The following is a 20716-nucleotide window of genomic DNA, read 5'->3' as shown; positions in this document are numbered from 1 at the left end:
ATCATGACAAGGATCTATGGGCTCATTGTTGTTCAGAAAAAAATCAGGATGGTAAAAGGCCTGAAGAACATGACCTATGACAACCCTTTTGGAAGTAATTATGTTTATACTGGAGAGAGGAGACTCAAGAAAGCCATGATAACTGTCTTCAAGTACTTCAGGGTTGTAAAATAGTAATACAATTAGACTTGTCTTGCTTACTCCCAAGGGTATAATCTGAGCAACATAGAAGGTGCAGAGTTGTAGATTTTGACTTTTAAAAAAACTTCCTAACAATTAGGGTTATACAAAAAATGAAATTAGCTATCTTGAGAAGTCATAGGTTCCCCCTCATTGGAAGACTTCAAACAGAGGCTGGTTATATTTTTCATATTGATAAATCTGTTTGGCCTCTGTGGTCCCTCTTCAACCTGAAACTTGTGCATTACAAATTATAAAATGCATTGTAAAAAGTAAGAAAACTGGGATACAAATCTAAGTCCATAGGTAGCAGTATGAAATCACAGGATTTAGACCTGGAAGGCTCTTTCAAAATCATCCAATACAATTCCCCCACTTTACAGATGAAATTAAGGCTCAGAAAAGTTACTGTACCTGTGCAATAAATAATAGATCCAAGTCCAAGTCTTATACTAAAACCAATGCTTTTTTCATTATTGCCTATTATAACTGCCTATAAGAAATCCAATTTCTTATAAAACAGAGCTGGTAAGCTTTCAGAGACACAAAGAAAAGTAATAGGAAGTCCCACCATTTCTTAATTTGCCCTCCAACCTCAGAAAGCCCAAATAATAATGCTGAGATATTGGGTTAATGCTGGGGTTGAAATCTGAGAAACTAGAATGGTGGTACTAAGACCAATTAAAAAAAAAAAACACACTATAACATGGATAATCTGATTTCTAATTTGAGAAAAGATTGAGGACTTTTCAAGTTGAGAGTGTAATGCTTCAGTTTCCCTGAATATAATAATATGCTGAATAAAATTATTATAGCACCACTCCTTTTTTCCTTAGGAATGGGAAAATTAAGTTAGAAAAGAAGCCCTGAAGTATCATTGAGTCATAAAACTCCAGGTACCTTATTTCAAATGCTTGCTGGGATAATTCCCCTTCCTTTGAGTATTGTCCCTCACCTCACTGTCTCCTGTCCTCTGACCTTCTTATCTGAAAGTCCCATCCTGTCAGGACTAAGTTATGATCCTTTCCTGGAATTATGGCTTGTCCCCCACCCAGTATCCTCACCACCACCCCTTATCTGCCTTTGTTTCCTCTAACTATAAAAGTCTCCTGAATTAATTGGTCACTGCTGAATACTTTGAAACAAGAATCTCTTGCAACCAGTTGACCTTAGCTAGTCTAAACTCTCCACAATCAAAATATTAAAAACCAATCTCTTTCTTGCCTCAGTTTCTCCAGCATTACAAGGGGGAGAAGCAAATAGGTACAATTTCCTGAATTCAAAAAAGGAAGGGTCCCATTCCCCATCTCCAAGTGTCTGTAAACAAAGGAACATAAAAACAATAACTAATCAGTATGTGATCAGTTTTCAGATAAGATATATGGGTTACTTGAGAAATACAATTGTGAGAATACTCCTTGCATCAATTTTTGTATCTATTTGAGTTTCTGGTCAACATAAAATAAGTCCCTGGTTAAGAGCCTCTAAAGCAACAGGTAGTGGTGATCCAACTTCCCAGTGAGGGCCGTATTTAAACAATGCAATAGTTTTCTCATGGTTTCTATAATTAAATAAAGCTTTTCACAGACAGAATTGGATCAGACCCAAAACTGAATAGAAAAAGGAACTGAGCTAGCTCCAGAATTAAGTCGCAAGATGGAATCCATGTGGTTCACTCATTTCCCACTATTAACCATTTGCTGTCCCTACTCTCCTCAATTCTTTCATTGCATATACTAATAAAACTTGGTTTACCTTTAAAATGATGTGTATCTATCTCTATTTGAGTGATTACACCAGGATGTGCCAGTCTGAAAATTGCCCATTCACCACCAGGTACTAGGAGAACTCCTTCTTCATCAGTCTATAATTTGAAAAGACAAACACACTTGAAACTTTAAGAAATTAATCATAAAAATAAGCAGGAAAAAATTAGGATTCAGTTCCAAATCTTGAGTATTTTCCTGTGATGTTCTCTTAGTTTTAAATCATGGAAATCTTAAAAGTATCAAAGAATATTTCCATTCCAGTGATTTTCTTTATTTTAATGTATCTATAATATGATCAATATGAGCATTGCTTCCACAATTTAGATAGAAATTCTATACCATTCAGCATTCTTATTCATATCTTTTCATAAAGTGATAAATCCAATTTTAAAACTAAAATATATCTGAGAAATTTTGCTTTGAACTTGATTGGAAATTACTTGGAAGAGAGGGATATTTCTTTGATATATCCTGCTCACCCCAACCTCCAATTCGTAATCATGACTGAGCCATGAATACATTAAGTATTAATTATGAATTCCTTCTGAGTACTATATAAAACTCTTCTCACATCATTTTTTTCCTATTTAAATTTATACGCTTAAAGTGTCTATCCTCCAGCTGATTTATCCCCATATAGAGGAGGCAAATATTCTATATCATAATCCTAACTATATGGAACAATTAAAATCTATTCTAGAAGAGTGTAGGGAAGAGCAAGTATCCCAAAAAATAGAAAATTTGTTTTAGTATTACATATTATATATTTATTTTTCTAAGTTTTTTGGATCTCTGTGACAATTCTCTTCTAGAACCTCATAACAGTAAGGAAGTGATACTGAGAGCTTTCCCAGAAAAGTATAATATCTAGCAGATCCTACCCAAGCTGAAAAGTCTTCAGTTAGAAGCCAAAAGATTTACTGGCATAAAGTCCAATCTGAGGACCAACTTAAACAAGCTCAATCACATAGAATGGATCACCAAGGAATGTGGAATGTTTAGGGTTTCAAATTCAGTTGTAACATAGATATAGAGGCATTGTAATCTTTATTAGTGGAAAGAATATCAGAGCCACAAAAAAATGATATCACTGTTCCCTGGAAATAGCCAAAAAAAAAAATTAAATTCACTGATATTCTGTATTTCAATTGTATCTGGGATCTCATCAATGTGGGAATTGCCTCCAAAAATAAAAATGGCTAATGTTCCACCTTTTCCATAGAGCAGCTCAATATCCTTGTTCATATCTTTCCATAAAGAAACACAATCCAACTCTAAAAATCTTTCTTTATCCATTGATTTCTTTAAAGGAAAAAAAAAAAAAAGCAGAATTCTAGCCACTACCAACACCACCTACCCCTTTTTTCAGTTGTAAATGCTCATACTATGTATCATTTCCCCAGTCTGTCCAGACATCTGATTTCATGGGCATAAGGAACACATAGTTTGGAAACTCCCTCACCAATGCAAATTAACCCCCCCCAAAAATATAACAATTTGTAGCCTTAGAATCATCTCTTCTCACTGAGTTCAGTGACTTGCCTGACATCACACAGAGTTAGCATGTGTCACAGAAAAGATGAATCCAAGCCCTACTCTCTATACTACACTCTCAGGTGTATCATTTATGTATCTGCAAATATTAAAGTAATATCAACTTGAAGGAGCTTCTCCCCAAATCTGGCAAGTAAATTTTGTTACTATTAAATTGCTAACTTTGTTTAAAAGTTCATATCAAGAAGCTAGAACTATAGAGTAGGAAAGTAAGCTTCTGAGGACAAAAATTCTTTTTTGTCTTTTTAACACTACTGTTCTGCACTATAATGAACTATAAGAGTCATTGGCATATGCTTAAGTGGTTTGCCATTCCATACACCAGCTCATTTTAAAGATGAGGAAACTAAGGCAAACAGGAGCAACTTGCTCAATGGGACATAGCTAGTGAGAGTATGTGGCCAGATTTGAACTCTCAAAGAGTAGAGCCTTCCTGATTCCAAGCTCAAGACTATCCACTGTACTATCAATAGTAACCAACATATCTAATTCAGAGTTCTTCCAAATGTTATTCAAAATCCCTAAGTGTTTTGCAATCCCTAAAAATTTCTACAAACAGCATTTATAACAATTTTGGACAGAACTAAAGAATTTGACTTTTTTAGAAAAAGCTTAAGAATTTTTCAATTTTTTGTATACTACTCCTCTCTTCACACAGATTAAACTCCAACAAAAATGGCCTACTTGCTATTCCCCTAAATTTGATATTCTATCTCACACTCTCCAGTCTTTTCATAGGCTGGCCCCTACTCCTGGACTTCATTCCTTCATTACTGTTACCTCTCCAGAATCTTATTTCCCTTCAAGGCTTAGTTCAGTTCAGGTTTAGTTCACCTACCTTTTACAATAAATCTTTTCTGATTAGTTAATAGTGATTTCTGCTTTCTCAAAATATATTATATTTGCTTTTTATAAAGCATTTATATATTTGTGCAAATGTTAAATACTCTCCTAAGCTTTCCAAATTAAGCTCTGAAGAGTAGGAGATGATTCCCTTTGTTTCTCTATCTTCCTAGAATCTAGTCCAAGGTCTCACATACTATAGGTACTTAACATTTTTGTTGAATTGAAGCACATTTATAAGCCAGAATCACATTTCATTTCCTTACTTCTATAATTGGTGGCCTGTCCAATCTTCTTGAAGTTTCCCAGCCATCACCCATGCACTTTGGCTTTCCTATACCTTATTGAAAAATAATATGCAACAATATGTTATATGATATTCTTTCAAAGATAACAACAAAGTGTAATTCAATTACAAGTTCTACAATTTACAAATTACAAACTCTACAATTATAAGCTCTACATTCTGACACATATTATTTGATTTATATTTAATGAACCTGTAAATTCAGGCTTAAGCATAAGACTAAGGAAATTATTCTATCTTTTAGTTCAAAGACCTATGCCAAAAATTAGGAAAGAGTGCTATTACTATTGATCTGCTTCCTATCATGAAATCATCTGGTTAGTTCCCTAGTTCAATAACCACCTATTCTCTCAGACCTCACATGGGACTTTGAACCTCTCTAAAGAGCTTTTCACATAATATTGTATATTCAAGTTACCTGTATTAGGTGTTATAACCTCTGCTAGTTCCATGATTTCAGAGGCCTTGTCTCTTCTAAACTTTATAACTCCTTCACTACCTACTATAACATTTGTGCACCCAAGGTGTTTAATAAATATTTATTGAATGAATGGGAAAGTTAATGTGAAAGATTATAAATACAAAAGGGTTCCATTCTAGTCCATCCCTCCACCTTCAGATGGTGGTCATCAGAGTCCATTTCAACTAGGGACAAGCATCCACCAAAGTCTGAGTCTTCGCTAGTTTGAAATATCCCATTCAATGTCAGGGGCCACAGAAATTGCCAGAGTAGAGCAATTACATATGAGTTCTGTGGGCCCTCCAACTAACAGAATGGAATTTCCTTGAAGACAGAAAATACCTCAATTATGTTTTTGGATTTTCAGTACAAACCAAAGTCCCTGGCACATAGGAAACATCTGAAAAATTTTATTATTTGGTTGATTTATTGATTGAGTGGCTATAGAAATTGGTGACTCAAGTAGGCTGCCAAAAAGGCAGGTTTTGGGAAGAAAAAGCAACTGATTGGTGTTGAAAGACCACCTGCAGCCCAGATATACAATGCAGTAAACACATCCCCCTATTATTACCTCATTAAGAGATGGGATTATTTCCTTTCTTACATATACCCTTTTTACACATATACCCCAAAACATGTCTTATTTTGGTTCTTTCCTAAAGGTCCGCACAGCAAGCACACACACACACACACACACACACACACACATACACACACAATTGAAGCAACTTACTCAATATCACACAGCTAAAGTTATTAACAGCCAGGATGAGAAGCCAATTTATAGTAAAGTCAGTCTTACTGATTCCAAGTGGGACCAGGACCTCATCTGTGGTTATAGCCAGAATTTTGATTTATACAACTAAGGAAGGCTGACTGGTACCTTTGCCCTAGGGTACTGAAATTCAGAAAGCACTGACAGCACTTACATTCCTTAAGCATCCAAAAATAATTGAATTTGCAGCTAACTCTCAACATTAAGTTAAAATATAAAGCTACCAGATGACCTCTCTCTAGCAGCAATACCCTTACAATAGAATAATGCTCTATATACCCCCCCTTCTAAGATGTGAGAGAACTCTTTCAAAATGGTCTTGTAATATCTAAGGGATCTTTGTTTTCAATCTATGAGGTAGTTCCCTGGAATCTCTGCCCACCACAAGTTGAATTTGTCTTTAAAAGTATATTGGAGGTGATCAATGATAGACAGAAGCAGCTACACTACACCCAGAGAAGGAACACTGAGAAATGAGTGTAAACTGTTTGCAGTTTTGTTTTTCTTCCCGGGTTATTTTTACCTTCTGAATCCAATTCTTCCTGTGCAACAAGAGAACTGTTCGGTTCTACACACATATATTATATCTAGGATATACTGTGACATATTTAACATGTATAAGGCTGCTTGCCATCTGGGGAAGAGGGTGAAGGGAGGGAGGGGAAAAGTCAGAACAGAAATGAGTGCAAGGGTTGTAAAAAATTAAAGTTGTAATTATGAAAAATAAAAAATAAAAAGTATATTGGAGGAATGGTACATATTCTTTCCTTCAATGCTAAAATTGTTAGTTTGAGTTCTAGATTTGTGGGAGGCAGTATCAAACTGTGCCAGTTCTGTGTCCCTGATCCCTGGGATCAGAACTACAAATAGCTGTTAATCTCTGAGCCACTAATAACTATATTTATATTAATTGTTATGAAATTAAAGGATTTAAAGGAGAAAAGGATTTTCTAATTATCTAGTCCAAAGATATCAAGTTCAAATAGAAAGAGGATTTTGGGGGGAATGAAGAGAAACTAAACCATACATAAGGATCCTTAAAGGTCATATATTAACTTAGTTTTAAATGTAATCTAGATTTTATTGTATATTTTATTAAAGATTTTGCAATTAATTTTAACAAAGTTAAGAAAGAGCAGAACTAGGAGGGAAAAACCAGCTTCTAGGACCTCCAAACTTGCCACTGTGATTTTTTTCTGGATTCTACATTTTTTAAATTAAAAAAAAAACATACCTCCAGAAATATTTACCTATAATATTTTTTGGATGACCAAAATGGGCATTGCTAAAACCCACACAAACCCCTCCATGCACCATTGACACAAGGTCAATCAATTCCTTAGGATCAGCCGCAGACCAATCTTTTTGTCCAGTACCATAGACCCGCAGACGTGCAAGTCCACCATCTAAAAAAGAAGAGAAAGAAAAGCAAATCCTTGGAATTTTTTGCAATTCCAAATTTAACTTCCTTAACCAATGCCAATTTTTCCATTTTGCAACTTTCTAAATTAATTACAAGTTTTCATTGTGTGAGGGGGAAATATTCCCTTGATTTAATAGATTTGACCATAGATTATTCATAGATTATGCAAGCTAAAAGAGATCTTAGAGATTAATAACTTCACTTTACAGATGAGTAAATATAAATCTAGAAGGAAAAAATCACTTGCCCATGGATATACAGGGCATTATTACTAGCAAAGCTAGGTGTATACTCTAAATCTCCTCCTCCTAATCCAGTTTTCCACATAAATTACCTCTACATAAAGTATTGATATCATTTGAAAAAATACATATGATATTCTCAAGAGTTCACTCTCTTATTACATAAAACACTACTATCCACAAGACTATTAGAAATTTGTAGCAAAACTATGGCCAAATCTAGTTTATAGTGAATCAGTTCATCGAATTAGCAGTAGAGGACAGCTTAAAAACGATCTAGTCCTAGATGAAAAAACTGAGGGCCAGAGAAGAACACTAACTACGATTATCCCTTCCATATCACAATTTTCTCCATCATGGGTTCAATTTTATGACATAAGAAATTAAATATGGACAGACAAGTGATACAATCTATAGAGTACCAGCCTTGGAGTAAGACAGATCTGAATTCAAATATGGCCTCAGAAACTTACTAGTTGTGTGATTCTGGGCAAATCACTTAACCCTATTGCCTTACAAAACAAAAACAAAAGAAATTTAATGGGAATTTTGGGAGTAGTTTTGTGGAAACTATAGAAAACAGGTAAAAGGCCTGCAGACAATGCAGAAAAGTTTAGAAATGCAGAACTGCATAAAATATATGTGTTGTAGTATATAACATAGCCTATGACTAAATAAACCAAATTTTACAGGAAGGTACTATAAACACCCATAAAGGAAAAAGAAAAAAAAAAATTCAAACCTCTCCAGTACAAAGTAAGGGCCAACAAATTTTACACAGATTTTTAAGATCTCAGGACCCTCAGGCCCAGAACCCTACAATGTGAAATAATGACATTTGATGTCCATACAGGTAATTAGTAGCAGAGCCGAGATTTGAACCCATACATGTAATCATATGTTGATAAATTCCTTAGCCACATTTTATTCCAGTTGAATTTTATATACCTACTGTTACCATCTTCTTTGCCTATCAATGATCTTCTGTGCTCTCTGAAGATCATCCCAGCGGAACTTTTAGCCCTTTCAGCTCTAGAATTTCTGCCATAGGGATTATGCTAACCTAATTGTACAGTGTGCTAACCAAGCATGCCCCACTATATTTATTCATACTTTAATACCCCACACACACTCATGCTCTTGCCTATTGTCAGAGGCATAACCTTCCCCCATCACCCCTTTCCTGCTCTGGAACCATAACAAAATCAACAAAATAATTATCATTGTTATGAGAAAGAATGTGTCTAGAATTTACTTCCCTCTGACTCTATCACTGACTTTCCAAAAGAAACTCACCTCGGTCACTACTCCCTTATATGTATTGTCTCCTCCTTTAAAATTTAAGCTCCCTTCTATACATGTATATAATATATATCTGTGCTTAACTATAGCCTACTTGGGAAAAGTGTGAGGTGGGAAATGAATGGAGGGAAAAAAAAAATAAAGTTTAAAAAAAGTGCAGCAGAGAACAAAAGAATAACCTACAAGGAAGCAAAAAAAAAAAAAAAAAAAAAAAAAGATGACCATTCATGAATATAATTTCTTGTACTCATACATCCTTATAGAAGATTGTTGAGGGGACATGGACATGAATTGCACAGGATAGGCACAGCTGGTGGAATATATATAACTGCTGAGACTACCCACACATCCATAAAAACTAAAAGCAACTAAAATATTAGGTCCTAAAAAAAATTATGAAATTCCCTCACAAAGTCCAATTCTTTTCTAGATACTAGATACTAAATATATGAAAAAAGAAAAAATTAATTAAACTGAACCTGATTATTTGCAAGTAAAATTATGGAAGCCCTCCTATTTGCAATGTATGAAACTAAGCAGTATAAGTGTAAAGCACATGAAGATATGGTGTAAATAGTAAATCAGAAAGAGACAATAAAGTAATATCAGTGTTCTGGATCACTGAACAATATGACTGATCCTAATGTTAGAGAAGAGATTCCTTTCTTAAATGTAGAGATGTTATCATGTAACTTTATCAAGTTAATATACTCTCATTTTTTAATCAAAATCATCAAGAACCCCCAAATAACTCTTGGATATCATTCCATTCACCAGATTCAGTACTATGCTATTGTTATAATCAGTCCCCAGTCCTTTTCCATCTTCACACTTTATTCACACTTTCCCTACAAATTACTACCATTTTACTTCTTCCCTTCTGGCCCAAATCAGATGCCACTTCCTCCATGAAAGTTTTCTCTGATCTCTCCAGATGAGATTACTACCTGCTCAAATTTCTCACAGAAAGTTCCCTGAAACTTTTCTTGTAGCTAATTTTATTGCCTTCTCTTGCAACTATTGGCAAATTTGTCCTTCCCATTGTTACTATTGTTGTTCAGTCATTTCAATCATGCACACCATTTCTTGACCTTGTTTAGGATTCTCCAGGCAAAAATAGCAGAGTGATTTGCCACTTTCCCTCTCCAGCTCATTTTATAGATAAGGAAACTGAGGCACTCAGGGATTAAGGGACTTGCCCAGATCCAGCTAAATAGAGACTGAGGCTATATTTTAAGATCAAATGTTCCTACTTCCAGACCCAAAACTCTGCCAACTTATTGTTCCCCCTAGCTGCTCCCTGTGTTACAACCAAATTAGTTTGCCACCCCTAATTTGGCTGTAACAGAGTGAATGAAAAGTAATAATAACATAACATATGAAATGCCAGTTCAATGATCCTACAAACTTTTTCACATTGTGATAATTGAGCCTCAACCTCCTAAGAAAGTATTAATAGTAGTTATATTATTACTATTTCTTGTTTAAATTTTTCTTGTAATGTTTATCAGTGGAGTTTATATGAGTATTTATCATTTCTTTTGGTCAAAAGAAATAGTTGTCTAATTTGTGCCTAATTTGAACTGTGTAGTGAATACTTTTTTGCTCCCCTCCTATAGCATCTCTTCAGGGAGAGCATATAAAGAGCAAACAGGTTGGGGAAAAGATACTGTTCCTTCTTTTTAAAGGCCAGAATCATTCAGGACTGAATCCAGCCCAAGCATACATAGATTGAGAACTGTAAAAAGTCCTGTAAGAGGACTCAAGGAGAGGATAAACACTCCATTCACTTTGGACCCAAAGTGCAGTTTGGTTGTTATTACACAGACATTGCCATGAAGGATGAAAAAACTAAATTGGAAGTCCTGGTTCATGGTAGTAGTTCAATGCAACAATTAAGAACCTGCTACAGTTAAGTCAGGTAGGTCCAATATATATTTATTGCAAACCAATTAATAAATATTACATTGACCTAAAAAGAGGTGAAAGTCTCAAAATCTAAAGAAAAGATATTTTTTAAAAGCGAATTCTCTTTTTTTCTTTCAAACATAAAGAAATCATAGAAACAGAAATGAGTACCAATGTTACCTGGAAAGATGTTAAGCCTTAAATGAGTCCATCTTTGAGGAGAAGATATAGAAAAATAATTATGATTGCTGCCTGAATATCCCGGTTTGATTTCTTCCATAGGAACCAGACAATGCCAATTCTCTGACTTCAACTAGAGAGAAAAATCAATATGTTAAAAACCAAGTTCTTGATAAAGACAAGTTTCTCCATCTTACCAACTTCTGGGACTTAAGGAAAAGGAATATTTAGTTATAAAAATTAAAATTCAGATACCTAATGGAATAGTTAAGTAGAAATTAGTAATCAAGATTCCAAGGGCTTATTACTAATAAATGGGAGAGGGTATAATTACTGGACTTCTGATATCACTGCAGAGAGTTCCCAGTGAGAAATTTCCTCTACCAAAGTAGATCAGCATTTTCTCTTCAACTTAAAGAGTCAGAGAAATTTCCTGAAGCAATGAATCTTGCCCAAGGTTATACATGTCAGCATGTGTCAGAGGCAGGACTTGAACTCAGGCCTTCCAAGCTTCAAGGCCAGCATCCTATTCACTACATCATGCTGCCTCTAAAATGGGACAAAACGAAGCTTTAATTGGCAACATTTGCATCTGGGGAAGCAGTATTAAATATGCCTTCATAACAAGCCTTGTAGAAAGAGGGTGAATGAGAGGAGGAAATCCCAAGTCAACATGGCACAGAAGACTGATAACATTGGAATACATAATATGATACCATTGTGATAGAGTCCAACAATTAAGGGAGGAGCAGGAAGGTCCAGAAATTCATCTAGGGTAAATTTTTATACCATCTAAATTCTGGGACAAAATTCCAGTTCTTTCTACCATAATTACCACTCTGGAGATTTAAAAAAAGAAAATAGGCAAAGACCTAATTCTTTTACACTGACCACATACCACTAAAGCTTAGTGTCTCCTTAATACATTTATTTTGTAATAACATCTTTTGTGGCTATTTCTGTGAGCCTGCTTATAAAATCCAAAGCAGGGCATCTGATGTCTCTTTGTAATATTTTCATCTTATTTTATAAAGAGGATCATGAAATTGTATCAAGAGGATTAAATGAAATAATGATGAATCTATAAAATATCCCAGAACCTCTTCAGTTCTTTGGTAATATACCTTCTCAATAGCTTCCAATTCTTCTGCAGTAGCTGCACATCCCATTTTTGTCCCTCTTGTTGGTATCTCTGGTATCTCCTCTGAAAGAAATAGAACCCAAAAGGCAATAATGATCTTTATCTGATCACCAAATGACAGTGATTTAAAAAAAAAAAAGTTTTCAATATACAACCTCAAATAACTGATCAACTCCAGAATCACAGTTTTAATGTAAAAGGGAATTCCTCAGATTTTCATCTATTTCAGTTTCGCAGATGAAACTGACACCCAGAGATGGGGCATAACTTACCCTACCTCACATTGCACAGCTAGTTAACAGCTAAGCCAGAGTTCAAATCCAATTCCTTTAACTCCATATGCAGTGGAGGGGTTTTCTCTACTGTGCCATGCTCCCTATTATAAGGGAATATGCACTGTTTAAATACTTGGGATAGCCATGGTATGGTGGAATGTCCTATTTGGTCTTGGTTTGATTCCTGCCTCTGACATTAACTACCTGGGTGATCCCTGAGCAAGACTTGTCACCCTCCATGAAACTCAGCTTCCTCATCTTTAAAAGGAGATTAGATAAATTGATATCTAAGATTCCTCCTAGATCTAAATCCTATAGCCTTTCTTCATTGTTAAGATGTACATTTATGAAAAAATGAATTAATAAAAGTTATTTTGCAGAGCATTGCTTGTCAAATATGTTTAGTATTATTTCTTAGCTGTGTCTCAGATAAAATAAATCTGCACACAGACAGCATTCTTCAGGTTTTGATAATCAAAGATTTTGTACATTGGCAGATGACTTACAGAAACTAAAGTTTCGCAATACAATATTTCTAGAATACCTGTCAGCATTCATAGATGGATTTTTCTACATAGACCATTTGTTTGAATCTTCAACATATCACATTCTCGCAGTTGTGTCTGATGCCATCACTTAATTTTATGCATATGTCTCATATATCTAATAGAGTACAAGGCCCTGCATAGAGGGCAGAAATTATATACTATACTTTTCTGGATCTAGCCCTCTTCCCCAAGATACTGTCACAAAATGCACATTTAGTATATGTGCAATAAAGGAAATACCTGTTCTTAAATATAATAGGAGTGGGAGGGAAGAGAAGAAAAGTATTTCTAGTAATATAACATTAGATATTGTTACCTAAAGGCATGTGACATTACTTATGGAAGTCACTTAAATTGACTGGATCTTGGTTTCTTCAAATATACATTGAAAAGTTTGGACTAGATGGTCTCGAAGCATCCTTCTCTAAATATCTGAAGTTTATGGATATAGTGAAATCACAGATGTAACTTATGACTCCACCAGAAGGTAGAGGCAACACATACAAATATATACTTATGATTGGTGTGGTCTTAAGACAAGTTCACCTCTCTGGTAATGATTTCCCCACATATAAAATAAAGGGAAGGTTGCAAGACACTATCACTGAGTCCCCATATAAGTCTGTTCCTGTTTCAAATTCCATAATTGGAATACTTTATATCAAGAAACTATAAAGCAGAACAAAAAGAGCCCTGGGATTTGTTGTTAGAAACTTTGAATTTAAATACCAGTGTGGTCACAATCATTGTACAATCTTAGATGAGATATTTCATTTCTTCAGGTTTCAGTTTCTTTATTCATAATATAAAAAGGGTGGGCTAGATGGTAGCTAAAATCTTTTCTAATTCTAAATTTTATGAGCCAGCAACTGGGACCAATTTCCAAGCTTCAAAACTTTCCTAAATAAAGCACTTAATAATACATTCCCTGTCTTTAATTGCTATCACCTTTAGCCAGCTTACTTCCTCAACCACTATTCTTCACTCCATGATTAGTCCCCCCCAAAAAAGTCTTATTATCAAAAGAAACCTAAGGAATACAAGGAATACAAAATTTGTGTTAAGTAGAAAATCCTTCAGCTAAAAGTTCTAAAGAGGGGCAAGGAAACCTGGATGTTTCAGCATGAGAACAAATCATTTCACCTCAGTTTCCTCAAGGGTTAAAACTAGGAAATTGAGCCAACGCCAGAAAAATCATAGTTCTAGATATGCAATTAACTTTGTGACCTGTATAAATCAGTCATTTCACCTCATTTTCCTCATTTGTAAAATGAGAAAGTTGGCCTAAAGAGTCTATGGACCTTTCCATATCTTCATTTCTAAGAGACAAAATTTCCTATTGCATACCATTTTGTAAGCATGCTGCCTGTATTGATATTCTGGGAGCATGGTTTCCAGTAAAGAAAGCAGTGTCTGCATCAAAGCCACGAATAATCCCTTGTATTCCTAGTTGGATAATACACCAGTCATGACCTATGGGGAAAAAAACAGCAAAAACATGTTATTTACATCCAGTACAAGAAATAAAAGATTTTTTTTCTCCAAATTTTTTCCTCCAACAATAATTATTTCAATTAACAAGCATTTATTTTCTTTCCCTCCCACCTCCCCACCATGGGGAGCAAAACAACAAAACCTTTAAAATAAATGTGTGTAATTAATCAATTTCTCACGTTAACCCTGTCTAAAAATGTAAGATTTTCAATTCCATCCAAATCATCAAATATTTATTAAGCCTACTGTGTTAAGTTCCAGAAGACAAAAACAATGCATCCTCTACTCTCTAGCTGTTTTTACAAGGGGATACAACATGTACCCAGGTAAATATAATAAAAGGGAATATGTAGAGGGAGAATACTAGTTTCAGACAGAAATCTGAGAGACTTCATATAGGAGGTGGCACCTTCAAGGAAGATAAAGATTCAGAGAGGAAGATTTGAAGAGTGCTTAGTAGGTATGAGATACAATTTTAGTGGATGCACAGAGACAGGAGAAGAAATGTCTAGTTCAAGGAATAAAGACTTTTCCAACAGGATATGAAGTGATAAAAGAAAATAATGGTGATGAATTAAAATTGAAAAAAAAGTTTGAAATGAGTCTATAAAGAGCATTTCAGGCTAGTTTGGAAAGTTCACACTCTCTCTCCCAAAAGCAATGAAGACTCAATTAAGGATTTTTGAGCAAGAGAAGAAAATGGATGAAAGAGATGTTGTGGTAGGATCAACAGAGCTTGGCAACTAATGGGATCAGTGGGATGAAAGAAAACCAGAAAGCAAGAATGATTGCAAGGTTATGAAAAATGGTAGTTCCCCCCCTCCTCAATAGAAATAAAAAAGTTTTGAAGACGGAAAGATTCCATGAAGAAAGAGGATGATTTTGTTTTTGGACATGTTGAATATTGTTCTGATACAAAAAGAAAGCAAGCATTTAGTTCCAAAAGTTTTAATGACTAGAATTCTCTCCTGCTCCTATTTTTGTTATTATTGTTGGTGTTGTCCAGCTGTTTCAGTCATGTCTAATACTTGATGATCCCATTTTCGAGGCAGGGATACTGGGGGTGGTTTGCCATGTTCTCCAGGTCATTTTATAGTGGAAATTGAGGCAGACAGGGTTAAATGACTTGCTCAAGGTTCACACAGCTATAGTAAGTTTTATAGAAATTTATTATAATATTTTCCCCAGATTTTGTGACTATCCATAATCTGGTATAATAGCCTCTCATTCATTTTTTAAAAATCTAGACCTATGATTTCATTACTATTAGGAAACTCCCTCTGCCACTTCAGATTGACAATGGTTCTACAACTTACTGTCTAGAGAACTGCAGGGGCACCAACAGATTAAGTGATTTGCCCAGAGTCACACAGACAAAATGTTAAAGACAGGATTTGAAGTCGTTATCCTGACATTGATCAGGGCCCTGAAAATACTGACTAATGAGGGTTTCAGGACTTCTGACACAGGTCCTCATGCTGCTGACTTTAGAACAAAATCATCACTGCTTAGTCCTTTGCAGTACCTAAAATCTTGTCTATGTCAAAAAAAAAAAAAATCCCCAAATCTGAGTCTTCCTAGAGATACATACAATTCAATGAGGACACAAACTCCAAACTATAGGATAAGCCACCCAGAAAAGTTAGACCTCCTGCCATTTTAATAAAGGGTCTTAGTTCTTTTCTTCTCCTGCAAACACAGGAAGCTCCACTTCCAGAGTATAAGTAAAACTTGTGTGACCACTGATTATGAGCAGCACTACCCAGAACCAGCCATTTATGCCATTGCCTATTCATCATGATAGCAGGATATCACTTCCATCTCCATTCTTTCTAGCTCCCTTCCATGTATTTATTGTCTTTCTCCATCAGAATATTAGGGTGTTATTTTTTAATGACTCCAACATTTAACAGATTTCCTAGTAAGCACTTCATAATGCTTATCTATATCTGATAAACATTATCAAGTGATTGGTTAATTAAATATTGAATATATTCCAGGCACTGTGCTAGGTGATAGTGAAAACAAAGACCAAAAAAAAAAAAAAAAAAAAAAAATTCCTTATCCTCAATGAATTTATTTTCTCATGGATGAGTTGAACACCCTAAAGTGAATTGAAGAAAAAGCCTGGATCACTTTTGAGAAATCACATGGTGCTTTCAACAATCCCAAGTTGTTCCTTGATACAAAAACCCCTCTTTTTTAACCTACTAAAGTTATAGCATATTTCCAATGATCTCTAGGCAAGAAATAGCACAGGAGGGTATCAAAAATATGTATGATTGGAAAAGAATATGTAACAATCATACAGCAAGAAAGAAAGGCAATAGATGGGTAGCCCAAATGTTACATTTTGTGATATCCATATAAAAGGTAAGAAGGCCTAGGAAGAGGAGTCTATGTGGACATGTAGACCCTCCATGAAGCACCCATCAAAGAAAATGGGATCTCACAAGATGAGAAGGAATTTGAACCAATATAGGAAATAACAACATGAGTGAGATTACAAAAACCCCAAAATTAATTAAAGTATTAAGAAATACTAATGCAGATTCCTGGGTACTACCTGCTTTTATCTATCCATATTTATGACATCAAAAAAATGCTGACATACTACAGTGCTGTTTGAGAATATTAGCAAAAGTTGCTGCCTTTCTAGTCCCACAGCTCAACTGTCCTGATTTTTTCCTCCCTCCTTTCCCAAATACATATACAAGACCAACAGACAGATAACACACACGCACAGAGTACACATATACAAGACAGATTGATACTATGTGTGTGCTTATTGTAATTGTACTTGTTATAATCTCTGTGTCGTGTCCCTAACTTTGACCCAGAATATCTTTTAAATAGTGGGGAAGAGATCCCAGATGAGTCAAATGCACAGCTTCCTTTGACCCTAACAGAAACACATTGCACTCATCACCAACACACACACATACAGTCTGTATTAAGACTCTGGCACAGAACAAATATAAAACACATGGAAAGGCACACACCTTTCATTCTGTTGGTCATTTTCCCAAGAGGGCCAGCCAACAAGCAAAGATACCCAGCACCCAAAGACTAATAGGATGAATACTGCTGAATTGTGCATAAAAATCTTACCTGATTCTGTCCTTTATCACTTCTTCACATAAAAATCACTTATCAACAAAAGGATCCTGTGAATTGGTCTCAGTAATTAAAGAACCAGTTCCAATAAAAGCTTCCTATGGCCTGACTAATGCCCAGGAATTCTCCCCTCTGCAAAGACTCCTTTCCCTGTTACGGAGGTTCTCTGTGATGTTGAGTCTGTCCCTGAACATAGATGGCTGTCGTGTTTCTCCGTCTTTGCCTTCTACCTGTCTAAATCCTACTCATCCTTGAAAAGCTCTCTCTTTGGGTTTCTCTTCCTGACTACTCCAGCACATGTTGTGCTTTGGGGACACATCACAATGTAATATTTAACTTATTCCTCTCATGTAAAAACACATTTTAAAGTAGTCCATATTAGTTGGAATCATCCAGTGCAAATGCATTTTAAAAGAAGATATTCAATAGTTCATATAATACAGAGGGACTAGATTATAAGTAAATGTGTATTTCTATAACATAATGTAAATAGTCATTTTAAATAAAATCACTTTAAAATCTGATGTGGAACAAGAGTGAATGGAATATTATTGTTCTATAGATGAGAATTATGATGAATCCAGAGATTTGTATAAATAAAATAAGCATAAATGGCATATAGTTTATGAACATGGTCACCTTTGTGCCACAGTAAGATATAGAAGGACTTTATTTAAAGCACAAATACACCAAAATTCAACAGAATAACAAAATATAAAATCAGATTCAATTTGAAATTGTGTCTAGTCACAGGTCTAAGTATTATTCAAAGGTGATACACTCTACTTTCACATTAGCTTTCTCATATTTCAACTCAAATGTCAAGTAAACAAACAATAACAACTGTGGAAAATAGCAGTCAAAATGGACCATTGAGACTGGTTCAAATTTACTTGAAATACACCAAGACCTTACTTTTAAAGCTATAGACTTTTAAAAAGCCATTTTTCATTACTATTTCTCTCTCAAATGTATGACAGCCTTCCATTTTCTAAGAATCTTAATTAACCTAAAAATTATTTTATTACCTGGAGTTCTCCTCCTCCTGGTCTCCCATCCATCCATCCATTTTCCAAACTCTGTATATTCTTTTGGTTTATAGCTTGGTCTATGTTTCTAAAGTAAATGTTTAAAACAATTTTGATAATTAGTATTCATGAGTTTCTAGTGATGGGGAAGTAAGATGGCCCTGAAGAAAGAACCAATAACTTTTGAGACTCAGGAGACCAGAGTCTTTGTTCCAACTTTATCACTAGGCAGCTGAGTGATCTTGACTATGTCCTTTGATCCTTATAGGTTACAGTGTTCTCTTTATATAATGAAGGGATTAAATTAAATCTACTACTTTATACTATAGTGTCTCAGATGGATTAAAGTCTGCCAAATTTTTTAAATATTTAGAGAAGAAAATTCTAGCTCTTATAAAAGCATAGCCTCTAGGTTTTAACTCCTATTGGTCCTTGTTAATAGAAATAAAATTCCTTTATAATTCATTCCACAGAATTTTCAAATTACTTTATTGTCAGTCCCCAGCTGCCATTTTAGTTGTTCCTTATAACCTTGAGAAGAAGTTAGAGTAAGTATTATTATCCCCATTTTGAAAGACTATGAAGCTATAGATCAGAAAGGTTAAATAATATTCTCATGGTCCCTCAACAAGTAAGTAACAGAACTGAATTTGAAACTCAGGTCACTTATCAAGCCCAGTTTCTTTCTAATTCACTATAACTGTCCTTAGAAATTAAATATAGATTTCTTAAAGCTTTTCTGTATTCTTGATTTTCATTTGACAATTTTATTATTATTAGTTTTCAAATCAAGAATTCTTTCATAATATAAGATATAATATGAATGTGAATATATAAGTAAAAAAAAATTTCGGTAGCCCATTGATAAGGCAGGAAAATGTATGACTTTTAATATTTTTCCCCAACAAGTGATTTATCCACAACAAAAATTGTGTTGAGAAATCAGAGTATCCATGTAAATAAGTCAAGAAAATTTCCATCTTTTAGCAGGAAAAAATGCTAATTTTCATATCTTCTTTTAATATTCTGATAGTCTCATTCATTGGCATACATACTTTCTATCACCAATGTTCTAGTAGATTTTAATTAACATGTCTCCATAGATCACTTCCATGCCAACCCTCCAAATTGCAGGATGTCAATTTACTATACCTTTAAAAGGTTTTCCGCAGGAGCAAAAAAGTCATCTGTTGCAAATAAAACCTAGACAAATAAAAAAAGAAGTAAAGATAAAATAACCATAAATTAAAAACCATTTTATTTCACTCCCCAGTGAAACATTAGGAACCGCAGTAAAAAGAAGATGTGAAATTGCCCTAGGGGAGAGAAACAATCTGCAGTTAAGAGATGGTGCTTTTTTAAATGTTGAGATTGCTTTGCCAGCAGACAGACACATCCTAATCTCTCCTCTCCCACCCTTTGTTCACAATTCCCTTTAACCATCTGGATGCAGAGGCGATAATTTCTTACCCTTTGCAAAAAGAACAAGAAAAGCACAGTGGAGGAAAAGCAAAGTTCTTCTTTTTAAGAAGCAAAGGCTTTGCAGAAAAGAGGTAAATGTGTCCCTGGGTCAAACCCACTGCTAGCCAGGCCCAATTACACTTCTAATAGCAGGCACTAAATTTGAGTCATGAGAAAGTGAGCTTACTTTTTTTTTTTTACAGGGGTTTTACCATATACTAAAATGTCCTCTTAGCCCTTTGAGATAAGAGGGATACATATTATTTATACCCATTTAATAAGTGAGGAAGCAAGATTCACAGTACAGCTAGTAGTTAGATCTTCAACCCAGATTTAAATCCAGGGCACCCAGAATATTCTACAAGAAATAATAATACCTTCTTTAAAAGGTTTTTTTTTCTTTTAATTTAAAAGACCCAACATAAAATTTTCACCAGTATTATTACATATTTCATCAAATATGTATCAATGTTTCAATCAATCATGTATCAATCAAAAAATGTAATTATGCATCAAATATGATGCAAAATAAATCACACTATATATTTTTACTCAATTATCATGTCCGAGTTTTAATAGTGTGGTATAGTAGATACAGTTAAGTGGTACCATAGTAGATAAAAATGCTGGGCCTAGGAAGACTCATCTTCCCGAGTTCAAAAGCAAGCCTGAGAAACTTAACCTGTGACCCTGAGCAAGTCACTTAATC

At 34.7% G+C, this 20716-nt stretch overlaps 1 protein-coding gene across 5 annotated transcripts in view; it reads right to left on the bottom strand.

Annotated features, from left to right (window-relative positions):
- ALLC (allantoicase) overlaps nucleotides 1-20716 on the bottom strand; it is a 55536-nt gene that overhangs the window by 4666 nt on the left and 30154 nt on the right. For all 5 annotated transcript variants that reach the window (XM_031951177.1, XM_031951176.1, XM_031951179.1 and 2 more), the window contains 8 exons: nucleotides 19699-19749; nucleotides 18547-18634; nucleotides 14255-14380; nucleotides 12068-12147; nucleotides 10944-11076; nucleotides 7139-7294; nucleotides 4613-4686; nucleotides 1936-2044 (listed from right to left, as the gene is read on the bottom strand). In XM_031951177.1, the coding sequence (XP_031807037.1) occupies nucleotides 1936-2044; nucleotides 4613-4686; nucleotides 7139-7294; nucleotides 10944-11076; nucleotides 12068-12147; nucleotides 14255-14380; nucleotides 18547-18634; nucleotides 19699-19749 (817 nt within the window). The remainder of the gene's footprint in view (nucleotides 1-1935; nucleotides 2045-4612; nucleotides 4687-7138; nucleotides 7295-10943; nucleotides 11077-12067; nucleotides 12148-14254; nucleotides 14381-18546; nucleotides 18635-19698; nucleotides 19750-20716) is intronic.

Source organism: Sarcophilus harrisii, chromosome 2 (genome assembly GCF_902635505.1).
Source record: "Sarcophilus harrisii chromosome 2, mSarHar1.11, whole genome shotgun sequence".
Lineage (NCBI taxonomy): Eukaryota > Metazoa > Chordata > Mammalia > Dasyuromorphia > Dasyuridae > Sarcophilus > Sarcophilus harrisii.
The sequence above is the reverse complement of the archived record's forward strand: the minus strand, read 5'-3'. Positions and strand labels throughout refer to the sequence as shown.